Source organism: Sabethes cyaneus, chromosome 1, assembly GCF_943734655.1.
Source record: "Sabethes cyaneus chromosome 1, idSabCyanKW18_F2, whole genome shotgun sequence".
Taxonomy (NCBI): Eukaryota; Metazoa; Arthropoda; class Insecta; order Diptera; family Culicidae; genus Sabethes; species Sabethes cyaneus.
Window position 1 is genome coordinate 25,802,270 of NC_071353.1, and position 18,832 is coordinate 25,821,101.

At 39.8% G+C, this 18,832-nt stretch overlaps 2 protein-coding genes across 3 annotated transcripts in view; both read right to left on the minus strand.

The window, feature by feature from the left end:
- The window catches only part of LOC128733617 (protein pellino), an 80,711-nt gene extending 75,334 nt beyond the window's left edge, over window positions 1-5,377 (minus strand). For both annotated transcript variants that reach the window (XR_008411940.1, XM_053827342.1), the window contains exon 1: window positions 4,201-5,377. Coding sequence is in view for 1 of the 2 variants with exons in the window: in XM_053827342.1 (XP_053683317.1) it covers window positions 4,201-4,211 (11 nt within the window). In the remaining variant the exon portion in view is untranslated. The remainder of the gene's footprint in view (window positions 1-4,200) is intronic.
- An 8,685-nt stretch (window positions 5,378-14,062) lies between these two features.
- LOC128732958 (transcription factor IIIB 90 kDa subunit) overlaps window positions 14,063-18,832 on the minus strand; it is a 33,782-nt gene continuing 29,012 nt past the window's right edge. The window contains exons 3-4 of the mRNA XM_053826445.1: window positions 14,319-15,590; window positions 14,063-14,258 (exon numbers count right to left, since the gene is read on the minus strand). Coding sequence (XP_053682420.1) covers window positions 14,125-14,258; window positions 14,319-15,590 — 1,406 coding nt within the window. The 3' untranslated portion in view covers window positions 14,063-14,124. The remainder of the gene's footprint in view (window positions 14,259-14,318; window positions 15,591-18,832) is intronic.

An 18,832-nucleotide genomic window follows, 5' to 3' on the forward strand; every position in this document is an offset into this window, starting at 1 on the left:
AAAGCAGACTCGGTAACCTTGCGGCTACGGAGCCCCCCAAAGCCTCCCCGCTGTTAGAAGTTCAACCGTCCTATCGAGCTCCCTTATCGCTTTTCAGCTTACTGATTGCCTTCTTAATCTTCTCCTGTTTTGATGGCGGTCGCGGTGTAGTTCAAGAAAGCAGACATCACAGAGTGCTTTCGGACGGAACGGAACAGAATCGAACAGTATCGAAACGACGAATTTGCCAACTAAGGTCGTTGCCAGTGCAGTCATATGTTCGCTTAATGAATAGTTAGTTACTTGAATTTTCTTAACAGTTTGATTGATTAGTTTTTTGCTCTTTTTTAGAGTAAGTTGTTATTGAAATTATTTTCGTTAAGATTTTCTGGAAGGTTTACTTAAAGTTATCTAGAAGTTTGTTTGAAAATCCTTTCAAGTTCATTCCCAAACACAGACAACACATGCATACTAGCTATTGTGAATCAATTTTTCAGCCTTAACGGATGCAGCTCAGAAATAGGGAAGCAGACAAGACATAACATTTTTGAAGGTTGGAGTTTTCAGATAAAATTGAGTCCATTAAGAGAAAAAATACTACACAGTGGGATTTCGATTTTGGCATGCCTCGATTTTGGCAACTAAAGTATTCGTTTTTGGCAACACAAAATACTTTACTTCCAAAAATTTGCTTAAACATCAGTCAGCTTCCGCATACATACTTTAAATGACGAAAAAATATTGGCCTAAGTGTGTTAATGAAAAACAAGCTTGTGGTTATAGAATGTTTCGAACAATAATATTTTTATTGCCGTAGGACTACGTCTTACCGCAGGTCGCCAAAAGCTTACTTGCACTGCACAGATAGCTATTGGCGGATTTTGTAAACATAAAAAGGTTGCAATCGTTGAATAATAACATTTAGTCAATTTCTAACGCACTTACATTCAAGTTTTCCATATCAAAAAAGGGTCTCGATACTGGCACGGCTTCGATTTTGGCAGCACAGCCGAAACGCATTTGTTGCCAAATTCAAAATCCTGCTGTATTAATTTTCAAAGGGAAAAGAGTTTGCTTTTAAACCAAATATTTCCTAATATCAAAAGAAAATTTGATGACAATGGGTATTTTATCTAAAAAAACAACGGGTGTTCTCATTATTCGACAGAGGTCCAACCGGTACCAAATTTGAGATTTTCACTTTTTGATCTAAAACAAACAAACTGATAATATTTGGTTCAAACCTGTGATGGTCAAGTTGAGTTGAGCTTTTTTCTCGGTCAGTTCACATGGAATGATCCATGACGTATAATTTTAAAAATTTAGGCCTCACTTGCTATCGTGTACCGAAACGTCATTTCCTCCATTCTAAAAAATCTGAATGTTTATAGCTATGTCAGCGACACGGAGCAATTTTTGAAAATCTATACCTATAAAAGTGGATTTCTGTCTGTCTGTCTGTCTGTCCCTATGTTCCTTTTAGAATCGAAAACTACTTAACCGATCGGCGTGAAAATTTGCATGTAGGGGTTTTTGGGGCTACGGAAGGTACTCTCGATGGCAAAAGACCCCTCCCCCTACTAAGAGGGGGGGGGGCTCCCATACAAATCTATACCTATAAAAATGGATTTCTGTCTGCTCTATGTTCCTTATAGAATAGAAAACTATTGAACCGATCGGAGTCCTCCCACTAAGAGGGGGGGGGGGCTCCCATACAAATGAAAAACAAATTTCCTTATAACTCGAGAACTAATCAAGGAAATGGAACAAAATTTAGCATGTGGGGGGTTTTGGAGGCAGGAATTTTTTTAATGATGGTTTGAGACCCCTCACCCCTGTGGTAGGGGGATAAGGGCTATCATACAAATAAAACAGAAATTTTTGCGTAACTCAAAAACTAATCGAACGCGAGAAATTTTAGAGTCTTTCATAAAACATTAGTCAATAACAAGACCACCAAAAATTATCAATAGTAACATTAGATAATTCAGCGCGAGACGGCCACAGGCCGCGAGTGTTGCCGGCGACCTGCCGTCGGAAGCGCCAACCACTGCGGGGGGGCAGCCCCCCGTAGAGATCACCTCTATCTAGGTTTATTTATTTTCCTAGATCTACTGACCTCTATTACTTTTCTTCAGTTGGGTCACCCCTGCGAAATGGTACTTTCTACGAAAAGATTTTCCGTAAAATGGCATACATCCCGCGTAAGGTTTTTCGCGAAATGGTATTCTACGAAACTCTATATTCCGCGTTATGGTCAACCGAGAATTGGAGTTCCGCAAAATGGTATTCGGCGAAATGGTTTGTAATGATGGTGAATATTTAAATGCTATCCGCTTTATTTTATCTGGCTAAGCAATGGGGGGAGTTGTTTTCTTCTTTACTGGGAGGAAAATTTGTATATTAAAACATCCATGAACTCCCCAGAAACTTGCAAAACTCGAGATTGTGACAAAGGTCATCCGAGATTCACGATTTATGTACCACACAGGTTAATTTGTGGCAATACGAAGTTTGTCGGGTCACCTAGTAACAAATAAAAAAGACAGCATCATGTGGCAGAAGATAAATCACATATTCAACTTATAGTGTTAAGTCTATAAAAATTGAACGTACGAAATGCAATACATATTAATATTATCTAGTAGGAAAAGAACAACACTATTCTACACCATAGCATTGCATCACAGTAGCGAGTTTTTCTAGCTTCCTGTACCTTTTTCTAAGAATCAATAAAAATTGTATCTGCTGTCAAGGTTTTACTTTTCGTTTTATGAAGTCACGTTATGTTTATAAAGCTGAAAAGTGATAAAAATTGTCTCTAAACGTTTGCCAACGTAGTAAAACTCGTGGCAATAAGGTTTTTGGTTTCAAGTCAATTCCAAAATCCATATTCAAATTATTTTCAATATTCCCTAGAAAGGCTCAAAGCATAATGGCTTGGTTCTATATTTGGCTTCGCCCTACCTGAGCTCGTATTCTGGGCAACAGAAACTTATCGCCAACACCACATGCCATAAAACCATCTTAGCATATTTTCATTTTTCATCGTTAGATTTCTCTTCTGTGCCTAGTTTCGCAGCACAACTTTAGTAGGGAAAGGTTTACGATTGCCAATATTCAATCGTAAAAACATTCCAGCGCTAGCAAGCAAGGCCTAAAATGAACAAAGCGCAAAAAAAATCTTCTCGGAAAAAGGGTCCCAAAACAGACGAAACCGGAGATCACTACCTTTACTTCTAAGCTGATGGCATTAGTTGGTGGGCTCGCCACACAGACAAACACACGCACCACTAGTTCCTCCATCTCATTCCATTTGGACAGACCAGCCACAGTGACAAGAAACAAGAAGTAATCAATTATTCGACCAGACAACAAAGAATCAAACCGCGAGCGGACAGTGCCAGGGAGACCAGAAGTTTTTCGCAATTTTTCGGCGAATAACATATCGTGATCAATCAACTAATCTAATCAATACTATATTTGTAATGGTTCACACTATAAAAAAAACTGCTAAGAGCTTCCCACTATGCGCTGTTCGCGTGGGCGTTCCAGGTGACTGGAAGGGAAAATGAAGGTAGAAGGTGCTATAATTAATGGATAAAAAAAACTTATCTGGCACCAATGTAGAATATGAGAAGAAACTCGTCTGCTTTCTAGCGATTGTTATCAAATGGCACAATGTTATGGAAACAACACTGCACATGACTACCGCGTCATTGGAACTTTGATAGCGTGCTGATATATATTGAATGCTACACCAGGACACTGCTGCGGTATTTTGGCACTAACAAAATATTTTGTAAAGTATCATATTATAAAATACACATTCATTACCACGGACTCAAATAACTTTGTTAGTTATTAATGTTGTTTATATGTATATTTGAAAAAGTAAAAAAAAATCAAAACCTGAAACGAATAAACTCTTACGGTTTGTCAATGGGAATCGGTAAAGTGTAAAAAAAACAAAAGCAAACAAGACCCACAAGAGAGAGAATATCAAATATCATAGCTGCGTGCAGCCAAGCTTTAGTCTGATTTTTTCTCCTCTTTAACCGATATCAAATATCATGAATTAAACTTCATGTTTTAATTGAAAATAAATTATCTATAGTTGAGATCAACGTTTGACGAAGAAATCGATCTCATTTTTGGGAACATTCACAATTCGCACGCACAATAAACAAATTCGAATAGGCAAAAAAAAGGTTCACTTACCGCTTCACCATACTGTCGACGACGTTCGTCGTTCCGTTGGTCTCCGTAGTGACGACGTTTTTTTCTTCTAGCGATCCTATGGTTTCGGGTTGGATCTGAGTTCCAGGCTTCCCGGACCGGAACTCGGCAGCGTACAAAACACGGGAAATTTTGAAAACTGGTACACCTTACCCCGTTGCCCAGTACCAGCACTGCACTCGCGACAAATCGATATCAGAACTCCTTCCACTTTTGCGATTTTGACGTATGACTTCGCGACTGTTCCTGCTCGGCACAGATCAAACCGACCGGATTGATTGGATCTGTTTCCCAGCGAGCTAAGCTTTTCATTCACACGCACGGACTGCCAAACGAAATGCAAAACGAACAAAAAAATATAATAAACCAAATTCACGTATTCCCGGAAATGCACGATCTTATTTCGAACACTTTCTTCTCTGCAGACAATTGGAATCACTTTTCAAAACAAGACGACATTTTCCTTCCACATCTGTGAGAGCGATTTGGTTGTGCTTATTCCACTGCGCCTTTATGACCCCTGCTTGCTAGATGCTCTGGCTCTGGCTTTGGCTCTGGTGCTATTTCTGCGACAGGAAAACACCAACGCACACTGAGGCAAACTGTCACAACACTCGTCACACACGCTGGATGAAAACAGAAACACTTCGGTGTTGGTAGTCGAAAACTGACAACCGCTTGCAGCAGCCTTTATCCTCTTCGGCGATGTTGGCACTTACACCAACTCACGATGTAAGCCAAAAGAGAACGGAAAATCGTTCAGCAATAATTCACTATTCACTTTAGAAACAAGGAGTAAAATGCACCCGAAAACTAAGCTTTCTTTTATACTTTTTTCACGCTTGCCTCAATGCTGAATTCTATTTTGGCCTAGAATATCACCAGCAAACATAAAGAACGACACTGCACAATATGGAACAACCTTTTTCTTCAAAATCGACTAACTGCGCGATAAATTTTTCGGAAATCGATCTCGCCAAAATTACTTGCTACTGCACGGAAACTCTTGACTACAATCTCTTATTTGTTTCCTCATAAAACAGCTTTTGCTACCAACAGAAGCAACATTTATGCGAATAATCCTTACTGAAACTTTCTGAATGATTCTAAAGGGCAAATTGAAAACGCGACCACTAACTCTCACAGCAGAAATACGTACTCACCTTTCCGTGCTCGGAACGCAACTGACTTGACTCTGACTGTATGAGCGAATTGCGTACTACGCTACCTACGAGGCGATTCATTCATCAATGTGTGTGATCATTTCAGCAGCTTTTATGAAAGGAAGTGGGTGGGTGGGTGAGTATGGGTGAGAAAAAAGCGAAAGGCTGCCACAAAGCGAAGCTGTCAAACATCGGCCCACTAGCATTTTACTACAGAGGGAAGAAAACCAGCCTACGAGGGAACCAACAACAACAACGTCGAACGGTGCGCAAAATGCGAGTAATTTGTTGAAAAATGCAAGCGGTTTTATGAGAGCACGCAATCGAATAACACCACTTTACTTAGGTACACGGAAACCGGCGTGAAAAACCTGTTTTCTTAGGCTAATCATATTTGGCGACAATTTTTAATTCCGCCAGTGACGGACCTTTGCTGATTAACTGTGTACCTCCTTAAAAGCAAGCAACTTGTCTATATAAACGTAGAAATTCTGCTTTCATAATACGCTGTACAATTAGTAAGAATGGTTACATCACGGAATACTTAGAGAATCACGACTTTCTGCCGTTTATTCGAAGCTGCATTGGAAAGTAGGCCTAACGTCTTATGACAAGGCCTGCGCAGTATAATTTCTCCATCTGTTTCGGTCCATGGCAACTGATCTCCAGTTCCGCGGGCACCCAGTGCTCGCCAGATCTCGCTACACCTGGTCTTGCCACCTCGCTCGCTGTGCCCCTCTTCGTCTTGTTCCTACCGGATTTGATGCGAAAACCATTTTTGCAGGATAGTTGTCCGGCATTCTAGCAACATGTCCTGCCCAACGTATCCGTCCAGCGTTAACCACTTTCTGAATACTTGGTTCGCCGTAGAGACGCGCGAGCTCGTGGTTCATTCTCCGCCTCTATACACCGTTCTCTTGCACTCCGCCAAAGATGGTTCTTAGCACCCGCCGTTCGAAAACTCCGAGTGCTCGTAGGTCCTCTTCTAGCAATGTCCACGTTTTGTGCCCGTAGAGGACAACCGGTCTAATTAGCGTTTTGTACAGTGTGCACTTTGTACGGGGGCTCAAATTGTTCGACCGCAAGTGTTTGTGGAGTCCGTAGTAGGCCCGACTTCCGCTGATAATACGTCTTTTAATCTCACGGCTGGTATTGTTGTCCTCTGTTGCCAGCGAGCCAAGGTATACGAACTCGTCGACTACCTCGAACTCATCCCCGTCGATTACCACGGTACTGCCCAAGCGAGCCCTGTCGCGCTCGGTCCCGCCCGCCGGCATATACTTCGTTTTAGACGTATTTATCTGCAATCCAATCTTCTCTGCTTCGCGTTTCAGTCTGGTGTACTGATCTTCCACCGCCTCAAATGTTCTGCCGACAGCATCCACGTCGTCAGCAAAGCAGATAAATTGACTGGATTTATTGAAAATCGTGCCCCGCATTTCGATCGCCGCTCGCCTTATAACACCTTCAAGCGCAATGTTGAATAGCAGGCAGGAAAGACCATCTCCTTGTCGAAGTCCCCTGCGAGATTCGAATGGGTCCGACAATCCACCCGATATTCTCACACAGCACTGGATCCCATCCATCGTAGCCATGATTAGTCTAGTAAGCTTACCCGGAAAGCCGTTTTCGTCCAAAATTTTCCATAGCTCTTGTCGGTTTACGCTATCATATGCGGCTTTGAAATCGATGAACAGGTGGTGCGTGGGGACTCGGAATTCGCGGCACTTCTGGAGGATCTGCCGCAGGGTGAAGATTTGGTCTGTTGTAGACCGACCCTCCATGAAGCCGGCCTGGTAACTTCCTACAAATCTATTGGCTATTGGCGATAGTCGATGAAAGAGGACTTGGGACAGCACTTTGTAGGCGGCATTCAGGATAGTGATGGCTCGGTAGTTCTCACAATTCAGCTTATCACCTTTCTTGTAGATAGGGCAGATAACCCGGTCTTTCCACTCCTCCGGTAGTCGTTCCGTATCCCAAATCATGACAATCAATTGATGCAGACAGCCGGCCAACTTGTCCGGGCCCATTTTAATAAGTTCCGCTCAAATGCCATCCTTTCCCGCTGCTTTGTTGTTCTTCAGCCGCTGGATGTCTTCTTTAACTTCCCTTATCGATGGGGGTGGCACATCTTCGTCGCTTGCTGCTCCTATGTTTACCAAAATCATGCAATGATAAATAGCGCAAATGCAGAGTGTTGGCAAAAGGTATAGCCTTGTCAGCTATAAACTTACTTTCCAATATACGGGGTAACTCTGGCGGTGATTCCACTGCAAGGCGGAACATCTTTTCCTCAACATGCATTCCATGATCAGCGAGCAATCGGTCAACTGAAGAACAATAGAGCCGCCGACAAGACTCGACTTCTGGCAGAACTCTACAAAAATGAACCATTAGCAATTGAACTTAAGGGGACACGAACGACAAAAAATTTTGAAAAAATCATTATTTTTTTATTTCAGATTTTGATTCTGCAGTCTTTTCTGCTTATTTTGAAACTAAATTTGTAATGATCCGACCACGGGAAGTGGCCGAAAAACGATCATACAAATAAGCATTCTAGTGCGGTGTGGAACAACTTCGGCGGAATAAAACGCCGCTCCTGGAAAACGACGATTTTCAAACTTTATGTACCTTTTTCTCAGAAACTACACAACGTATTGGAACAAACTTTTTTTGTTTAGTTGGTAGTAGCTTGGCAAAGACTTTTATAACTCCGGAGTGATTCGCGATTGGGGCTCAGCTAACAAATTGTAAACAAATCGTTTTATCACACCATCAGCCTTAAAAAGACTGATAATATCCTTGGCAAGAATCCTTTCTTCTGTTTTAATCGTTAGAATTATTTAAAACAAGTTTTTAGTAATGGGCGATAGAAGTATTTAATCAAAACAAAAGACAGTTTGCAGTTTAGCCCCTCGCATTGTTATGAAGTGACAGGCTTATTTGCAAATCGTTTTGTAAACAGGCGATAATAAAGAGCGAAACTGCGTTGTTTTCAAAACACAGGCGCATTGTAAACAGGCGAAACTAAATAAAAAATCAAAACAAGGCGAAACAGGGCTGGGCGAATCTCATTGTCAAAATGCTTTGAGGCTCATTCCACGGGGTTCAACTATAAAACTTAGATTTTGAGCTTGAATGCACAAATTTTATGCAGTATTATTGTGAATTTATAAGATTGATTTGTTCTACACCAATTTATGTCTTTAAACTTGATTTTTGTAACTTTTATTTAAATTATGACCTGAAAATGTACTGGCAAATTTCACAGTGATATTTCTCATTGTTCACACTTTGTTATTTGCGCCCTCATCGCGAATCACTCCGGAACTTTTGAGTTTCGTAAACAAAACACAGCTTGAGAAAAAAGAAAAAGACAAAATTTTATTTTTTCAGGCATCTATTTTTCTTCTTTTTTGTTTTTCTCAAGCTGTGTTGTTTACGAAACTCAAAAGTGATAAAAGTCTTTGCCAAGCTACCACCAACAAAACAAAAAAAAATTATTCCAACACTTTGTGTAGTTTCTGAGAAAAAGGTACATAAAGTTTGAAAATCGTGGTTTTCCAGGAGCGGCGTTTTATTCCGCCGAAGGGCACTAGAATGCTTATGTGTATGATCGTTTTTCGGTCACTTCCCGTGGTCGGATCATTACAAATTTAGTATCAAAATAAGCAAAAAAAAACTGCAGAATCAAAATCTGAAATAAAAAATTAAGATTTTTTCAAAATTTTTGGTCGTTCATGTCCCCTTAATTGGAAAAGTTCAAAAATTTGATAGGAAGAGAAGCTACCGGAGGAATAGATGGAAGGTGCAATTTGTCACAACTATAAAAAGGGCGATCAGCTCGATTGCAAATTATCACGGCATTACTCTCACGGGTACTCTCCCAGATATTGTTACGTCGGCTATCTCCAATAGCAAAAGAATTCGCAGAGCAGTATCAGGCGGGGTTTATTGGGACTCGTTCAACTACGGATCAAATTTTCCTTTTAAATCATGCAGAGGGTAATGGCAAACGGCTGGAATGTCAAGTTTGTTATTCAACATTAGTATTGTAGGTGTGATCTACAGAGACTATAGGTTACAGAGGCGACGAGGCACTTAAAGGCCGCTAAATTTTGAATCAAAACGGAGAGTACCATCACAAACAAAGGTAACTCTCAGTTTTAATTCAAAATTTAGCGGATTTTGAGTGCCTCGTCGCCTCTGTAACCTATAGTCTCTGTAGTGTGATCCGGCGAGCGGACATCGAAACGAGAGAAACGATCTTCAGCAAGAGTAGTCAACCCCCAGCCTTCGCAGATGACCTCGACATCACTACTAGAAACCTTTGGACGGCGAAGCGATTCTGCGCCAGACTGAAAATTGAGACTATGAGGATTGGGTTACAAATCAACGCGCCAAAAACCAAATATATGGTAGGAAGAAGCTCGAGAGAAAACAACTTTTGCCTCCCACGGACAGTGACTATTGACGGCGAGGAACTAGAAGTGGTTGATAAGTTCGTATATTTAGAATCTCTGGTTACCGCCGACAATAATACGAGTAAGGAGATTCAACGACGCATTCAAGCTGGAAGTTGAGTTGAGATCAAGGAACATACGGCGTCGCACAAAACTGACGATGAACAAAACGCTAACCAGACCAATAGTCTTCTATGGACATGAGACTGTAACTTTGCCAACAGAAAACATACATGCACTAGCCGTATTTGAACGAAAGGTGTTGCGGACTATTTTTGACGAATTACAAATGGTTAGCGAAGAGTCGTGCAGGTGTATATAATACCACGAGTTATAGGCACTATTAGGAAAGATTCTCACCTACACCTACACCTGGCGAAAGTTGGAAGACTACGGTGGACCAGCCATGTCGCAAGGATGCCGGACGACTGTGAGTGAGATCTGATCTCTTCAACAACCCCACCGGCATCAGGACAAGAGGGATTCAACGTGTTAGACAACTCGACCAGGTTGAAGCCGACTTGCATGTGTCGAAACGCTTAACGAATTGGCGACGAGTAACGCAGGACCTAGTACAGTGGAGAGGAATTCTCGCTAGCGCAAGAGCCATCCTGGCTCTCTACTTGTAGAAGTAAGTAAGTAATACAAATCGGAAGCCAGTAAAAACATGCTGCAGGAAACTCTCCCGACAACTTCTTAAAAAATATTCTCCTGGATTACGAAACGTGTTGCTTCAAAAATTTTAAGTATCTTGCATGGAGAATGATCCTCTGGGTTAAAACCATTCTAATAAAAAAAGTATCTTGCAGGACAGAAGTTTCACCCTGCAGCTAGTTGGAAAAATGCCCCTAAACATCTGAAACAGAAAGAAAACAAAACAAATTTCCTGAAAAACAACTTGTCTGGCATGCAATATGTTTATGCGGGTTAATATTTCAAACATTCGTAACAACAGGTACAGTAAATGTAGAGATTCATCGACAAGAATGTCTTAAAAAGCGTCTGTTGTCTTTCCTCAAGCAACACGCAGTGCAACTGTTGTTCTGATTAAATTTAGTCAGTTACCATTACGCTAAAGATACCTACAATTGCTTGGCATAAAACAAAATAGGATAATTTACGTGCCTAAGGAATCTATCTATCCACAACTCCGGACGGCCGATCGAAAAAGAGTGGTTGATTGTATAGTGACACTTCAAGAAGCTTGGTGGAGAAGTACATATTAACGATTCCGAAATTTCGATCCAAGTGACTCCAATGCTTTGAAAAATATTTGCAAGGACAATGTGCTAGGAAGCATATGGAAATAAATCCATGGTCGCTCAGAAGTACATAAATCCATACTGTAAAAAAAGTTACTTTCAAGGTTACCCATAAACAATTCGCACAGGAACGGTGGTAGTGGATTGCCCATTGGTGCACCTTTCAACTGTTTGTAGTAATTACCCCTGAATGTAAAGTAGTTCTCCTACCTTTTTCCTCCATGCGTTGTTACAAGATGCTTATCGATTATTTAACAGGGACGCTATGGAATAAGGCCGTAACATCGAAAGAGACCAGTATGTAGTCTTCTGTTAGCTCTCCCGATGTTTTTGGGTGCTCGACGAATTCTCGTGTATTGCTGATGGACCGATTATCTTTTGGAGCTCGGTTACCAACCACTTGGTAATCTGTTCCGTGGGTGATCCGTTTGCCGTGATTATTTCCCGCATTTCGGTTCCTGCTTTGTGTACTTAGGGTTATACTTTTTCCTGTTTCCAAAGCAGTCTCCTAGTGCAGATTGACATTCTTTTATTGTACGATTAACTCGTTTTACTATTTCGAATAGGGGATCGATTCTTTGACCTAAAAATGGAATGTTTATATTCTCCAGCATCTGTTAATCGTAATCCCCCTTGTCCATTATGACGACCTTGTTTCCTTTGTCTGCCTTTACGTAGTATACTGGTTTTCCTTTCAGCTCCTTGGCAATGCAGACCTTAGGGTTCATCTTCTTTGGGTGACGATTCTCTTTGATGGCTTCGGCGACCGTCTTGTCTTGTCGTGTGCTGTTGCTGCGTTAGCGTAGTTGTTAAAACCTTTTTACCTTTGTTATACTATAACAAAGGTTTAAAAATTGGTCGAAAAACACGAAATTGATCCGAGGCCCGGAGGGCCAAGTCACATATACCAATCGATAGGGTGCGACGATTTGAGCAATGTCTGTGTGTGTGTGTGTGTGTATGTATGTAATGATTTTTTCTATCGCCTGTTTCTCAGAGATGGCTGAACCGAATCGTTCGCTATTACTTTTGTTTGAAAGGTGTTATTGTCTAGTAGATCACTATTGAGTTGTTTCGTGATACGACGTTTCGTTTAAAAGTTATAAGCAAAAATGTAAAAAATACGTGACACGGGTTTCTTCGGAACTACATGACCGATTTCAACGATCTTAGTACCAAATGAAAGCCCTTATTAAAACTAAATTGTTCAGGAATTTTTAATTGAAAACAAACAAGTAGTTTAAAAGTTATGCTTAAAAAACCTGTTTTGACAAGGTAATAATTATCGCCTGTTTCGTAGAGATGGCCAAACCGATTTATGCGCTATTAGTCTCATTTGAAAGATAATATATCCTAATAGATCACTATTGAATGGTTTTTTGATTGGACGTTTAATTTGAAAGTTATGAGCAACCGTATACACCACACCAATATTAACAATAATTTATAATGATTTTAACCAAGATAATTTACCTAATTTGAATTATTTTAATATCAAACGAGAGGTTTTGACACTACGAATATATATGCAAAATTTCATAAGTATTGGTTTTACCGGTTAAAAGATATTACCCCTCGAACACTCGCGCCAACTTTTGTAACACAGTTACTCGCGCGCACAATAGCCCCAAACCAAAGAAAACGTGTGCACTAGAGTTTTGACTGGGAAAACTTGGTTCTAGTGTTCAGTTCAGTTCAGTTTTAGTGGTTTTTGGTTTTATCGAACCTTTGGAAGAGTTTCTTGAAATTAAAAGCTCGATCGTCTGGTGGATTTTAAATTTTGATTAATCCCCCTAAAAGTGAAATAAAAAAAATATTTTTCTTCAGTGTCAATATAACACATTGATGTGTTCTGCAAAGTTATAGAACATATTATTTCAAGAAATTTTGCTAAAGACAGTAACCATCTATCTCTGCAGCGAAGATAGAAATATCTTATTTATTGTATATGTATTTGTAAAATCAGTTTTTCTATTTTTGCTCTTTTTGTAATTATTGTATGACTTTTTCATGTACTACAAAATTATACAAATAGTAAAAATACACAACTTTGCTGAAAATACTATACCTCTATGTTTGCTTGTTTAGGATCTGTGGAACTTTGATTATAAAAAATACCCTAATTTTGACTCCGCATTACTCGACTACCAGCAGACGGATACATTTTAAACATTTTACATTTGCTGATAGATTTGCTGCATACATTTTCCCAACAATTTAAATTATTAATGCGTTGAATAATTATGATATTTTGCTCACAATAAGTTTGTTGAAGAATATACGTTAGTTAAACAACGATTTGTAATTTTATAACAATATGGCGTTGAAAAACCTACACGTGTTGTATAAAATATAACAGCGTGAGTTAATAAAAGTTGATGAAAATTATTCAAGAAAACTCTATTGATGTGAGTCAAATAGAATGGCGTTACAGGAAACTATGCATAGTTCAAAAACCTATAAACTAGACCTTTACTAGACAACGTGTATGCTAAAGGATAAGATTTCCACTTACAACTTACTTTTATTTGCACTTACTCAGGTTAATAACAACTTACTTATCCTAACTCGGAAATTTCATGAACAAAGGATCTATCAAAATTTAAAAGTGTTTCTATTTTGTTCAAATTTTGTAAACTTATTCAATTTTCAAAAATTTTATGTAAATCAACGCACTACGCAACGATAACCAATAGATGAATTATGTTCCGAAGACGTGTCGATTTCTACCTCAAATAGCAAGTAAGACCGTATAACAAAGGTTCCTTTCACCACTAGGTGGATTAAATCGGGTTTTTCCCCTATCTTTTTCTTTTTCTCGGAAGCACATTTTTCAGCGATTTGTTTTGTGATATTTTACGGCAATGTAGAATTTCAAATATAGAGCCGATATAATCTTCTTTTTAATAAACATGTATTTCTTTTTATTTAAGAAATTCTAATAGCTTGAATGATTTATCTTTGATGCGAAATTTGATATAATAGATAGGTAGAATAGACAAAATGCAATACCTAATAATCTTCCTCGTATCCATAGTAATCATCATCTTCACCCATATTCAACATATCAGCCAACGATTTGTGCTCCGGTTCGGGTTCGGGTTCCTGCTCGAGTTCCTCATCATAATCATCGATCATCAATTCATCTAAAAAACAGAAAAGTTTAGCATAAATCTCAGTACGGTAAAGGGAAACTAGACGCAAACCTTGTTCAACCTTCGGCGTCGGCGGTTGATCCTCAACAACTATCGAAGACTCTTCTGCCTCACTGCTGACGACCGGCAAAGTCGCAGTGACAGGCGCTTTTCTGCGACCACCAACAGTTAGATTAACGGCAGGCTTAGCACTTCGCGACAGTGCCGTTTCCGGTTTAATGCGAGTCCGAGAGAGAATGTCGATGTCGCTAGTTTCTTGTTTTGTTAGCACTTCCGATTGTTGCTCACTGGTACTTGCACTATCGGTAAGCGTTTTCAGAATGTCATAATTTATTTTGCTTGAGATTTTCTTTTCCTGAAGCATTTTTTCGATAGCTTCCCCCGCTGAATTGGACGGTCCAATAGTTTTTTTGCGGTGGTTCTTACGTTTCTTCTTTTCTGGCTTACCTTCCTCACGTTCTTTGGCCAAACGTTCTTCCTTTTCCTTCATTTCCTTGAGATATTCTGCATGTAATCGATTCCACATCATGTCTTTGTATGTGGCTTCTTCTTCAGTCATGATGTATCCATCAATTTCTTCATCGTCTAGACCATCCAATATCAGATCTCCGTCATCATCTCTAGGCTCTTGCTTACTAGCTTCCTTTCGTTCCTCCACCGGGTTAGAACACATAGCCATCAAGTCGGGTTTCATACCTTCTGGAACGGTGGCTTTTCTGCGCCCGTTATCGTTCAGCCTAGTCTCATCTGAACCCTCTTCCAAACACTGATTAATGACGTCCAGCGTAGATTCTTTAATGAATTGATCCGTTTCTCGTAGTTCATCCACCCCAAAATCTTCCCCCTTAAATTTCCGCTTGCGACTCATAGTTTTATGCAAGTCACGGTCCAAAGCGGCATCGATTTCCGCCTGCAGCTGATTGAACTCCGTTGTCGATTCCCCCAGCTTCTGCAGGCGTTCCTTGTCTTTCTTTCTAGCGGCCTTAAATGCGGGCGGATCCTGTTCGGCTTCCAAATCAACCGACATAAACTCGTCAAGCGTAAGGGCGCTGCTCGGTGTTTCGCCAAATTCAACCAAACGTTTGCGTAAGGTTGATTCATGAATTTTTACAATTCGCACGATGTCGTTTGGAGTACGGCTATACTCGTGCATACGTGCTGCCAGCAGCAAAGCGGCCCCGCACAAACCGGACGGTCGTCGACCCGAGTGGATAGAGTCCTTCTTCATGCGCTGAACCAGGCGCTGCGCCGTCATCGATACCTCGTGGGTCCGCTCGCCGAACTCGAGCTTGTTGGCGTAGCGCATGATGTAGATGCAGGGGTCTGAAAGTAGAATGTAATGCAAAATTTAGCTTGAAAGTTGTATAGAAAGTTGTATTGTGGTCAGGGATGGTTCGATCACTTTGTCTCAATTTTGATTCATTTGATAGTACCGTCTTAACGGGGCCAAATATGACAAAGTTACATAAGAGACATTTATAGAACAGGCAATTATCTATAATTTTGCTGAATAAAGTTTTGCTGTATCTTTTGCATGCTAGTATCTTATTAGTGACTAAATGAACGTTTATTTAGTCACTGATGAGTTACTAGCGTTGTAGCACCGTAACTACAAACGATACAGCAAAACTTTGTTCAGAAAAATTGTAGATTATAACTAGTTCTACAAATATCTCATATATAACATTGTCATATTTGGCTCGGCTGAAACGGTACTGTCAAATGAATCAAAATTGAGTCAAAGTGATCGAACCAACCCTGATTGTGGTTTCCATGGAACCAGAGAGATAGAATATATTGACAATCAAACAATTCCCCTGATTAACCTAACTACGTGATCGCATGAGTGTGTTGCACATGCTGTCGGTCGGAAATTACCAAAGACTTCGACCTTCAATCTCACGGGAACAATTCGCGCATATTCTTGCGCTCTGATCGAGCATTTAAAGCTTAAAAGAGAAACAGCAAGGAATTATATGCATTATATGATAAATTCATAAATACAGAAGAATCATATGAGGAAGACTGGAGGAGGGAGTGAGGAGTCAACCGGAATCACTAGGAGGAAACTCCTGAAAGTCTGAAACAATATTTATGTTGCACTCTTCGAACAAACAAGCCATCACGTGGGTTAAAGCTGGTGCAGCGAGATTGATTGTTACATGGAAGGATCCTAATGCTGGAAGGAAATTCTTATAATCCCGGAATGCGTACAAGTGTCTCTGCTTGTGGGTCCGCCCAATCCCTTTTGGTCCTTCTAGAACAGCTTTAGTGTGAAATTCATTTGACAATCAAATTTGGATCTACTGTAAGTCTACCCACATACACTGGTAGGACCTTAAACTGATGGTGGATTCCCCCCCATACATACATACATACATACATACATTCCACCCTTCATTGAAAAACTTCCTTTTAAATAGTCCAATTCACAAACATTCATCCCTGGCCTTATCTCATGTTTCCCTTCACCCAAAACGATATATAATAGTTCGCAAGAACTTGATCGCTACTTTTTGGACATAATAGTATATAGTGTTATATGAAATCATTGAAATCATTTTCATTGGCAGATATAGCCAATAAAGCTTTTAATCATGTAGGAAATTCGCTGGATTATTGTAGGATGAGGAAGCAAAACTAGTTTGAGTGAACGCATGCAATGCAATGCATTTAACTCTGCACGACTACTAACTACTACCCGATATGTAATCCCAGTGCCATTTAGGTTGCGTGAATGGAGAATGAAAACAAAAGTATATGAGAAAAGCGAACGTGAAAAAGCTGGATGCTGTCAGTGGCATTTCCACAGTTACGGGATGTTCCACACGGAAGCTCAAAGATATTGACAAATGAAAATCGATCACAAATGATAAACGATCGATGATAAATGTCAAATAAATCGAAGTTTATGGGTGTTTATGTAAATTATGTTGTTTTTGAAGCAGTGTGGATAGTACTTCCTAATGCCTAATTAGCAAATACCAAGCTTTGATATACGACGAATGACAACTTGTCAATCAAAGTGTGGTAGCGTCATTATGGCTCTGTGCATCAAAAACGGGTCATGCTGTTATTACCACGCAAGCGATCAAGTAAAAAAAAACAAATGCTATAAGTACTGAAAATTCAAACTTCTCGAACGAACACAACAGTAAACTGAAACTTGTTGATTTCATAAGCAATCGCGTTGCAAGCAAGCTCGAACCTACCCCAATACCTGACCGCCTGGGTGCGCACTAGACGATCTTTAACTTCGAACAATTACGCCCAAGTATCGAAGCATACACGGAAGGAAATGGTATTGCTGAAGCAGTCTTAGATTGGGCTAATCTAATCTATATTCAACATTTGTTAGTAAACCACAAAAAAAACTGAAAGACATAAGAATAGTTGAAATAGAATAATAATAATACTGTGACTACTATAAATCTTTCTTAGTAAAAATATCTCCGTGCAATTGATGCATTGCATGCACCTTTTTTGTATGAATACTGGTTGCAGTCAAAAGCATCATTCGTTGCATTCACTGCAAGGCTCACAGACAACGAAGGTGTCCAGTCGATCAAGCGAAATCATGACTGAAACTCTAGCGCTACACATACAATGCCCATCGCCGATAAAATTAAAAATTAATTTTGTGTTGAATAATTCATATAAAAAACAAGTCAACACGAAAATGTATTTTGCATGAAACCCTTTTTATTACAGAACGGATGGATAACGATCGTCCTTCGCCGAATTGGGTTGGGATAGCTCGTTCGAAAGTAAAAAATTTTACGAAACAATCCCACCTTACAATTACAAACGAGGTTTACCCCTTTTAAATCGCAGAAAAAACGCCATACCGGCTTCATAAAGTACGCCAACCTAGCGTTTTAATGCGAAATGATCGCTTCTTATTGGTGTCACATAGAATGGTAATAAAATCAAACTACACTGCTTGATGTACAAATCAAAGAGAATACTGCTTTACTCTGATAACACTTTTGTCTTGTATGGTGGACGTTTATGATTTTTTTTCTTTGTGAATTCTTTAGTTGAAAAGATTGCAAAATTTTTATTGTCTAGACGAGATGCTACAGATAAGTATGCAAGATACAAGCGTTTTACTACTTGCATGCAATGCGCCGTACGCCACATTATGCGCAATGGTTAGTCACGATTATATTTGCAAAATACAACGATCTATGAGCCAATAAGCGTGCTTGAAATTTGCTAATTTCGCTAGTTTCATTTTTCGCTCTGTCCCCTTCACGACAGGCCTATCCTAAGGATCATATTTACGCCTTTTATTACGTTATTTCCTTCTACCAATTTCTTTAATCTATTGTAAAGATTGTTTATCGTAATAAAAAAACTGAAGATTTTATTAGGTTAAGTCAAAAAACAATATTTTTAAGCTTCTTTTCTTTATCAAACCAAACATTTAAAGAGCAAAATAAACGGGTCGAGTCACTCCACTAGGTGAATTGCGATTGTTGTTTTTCATTCTCATCATGTGCCGATCGTCGCCGCGCCGTCGATCAGGCAAGCAAGCCGCCGGGCCGCCAATGCCTTACCCA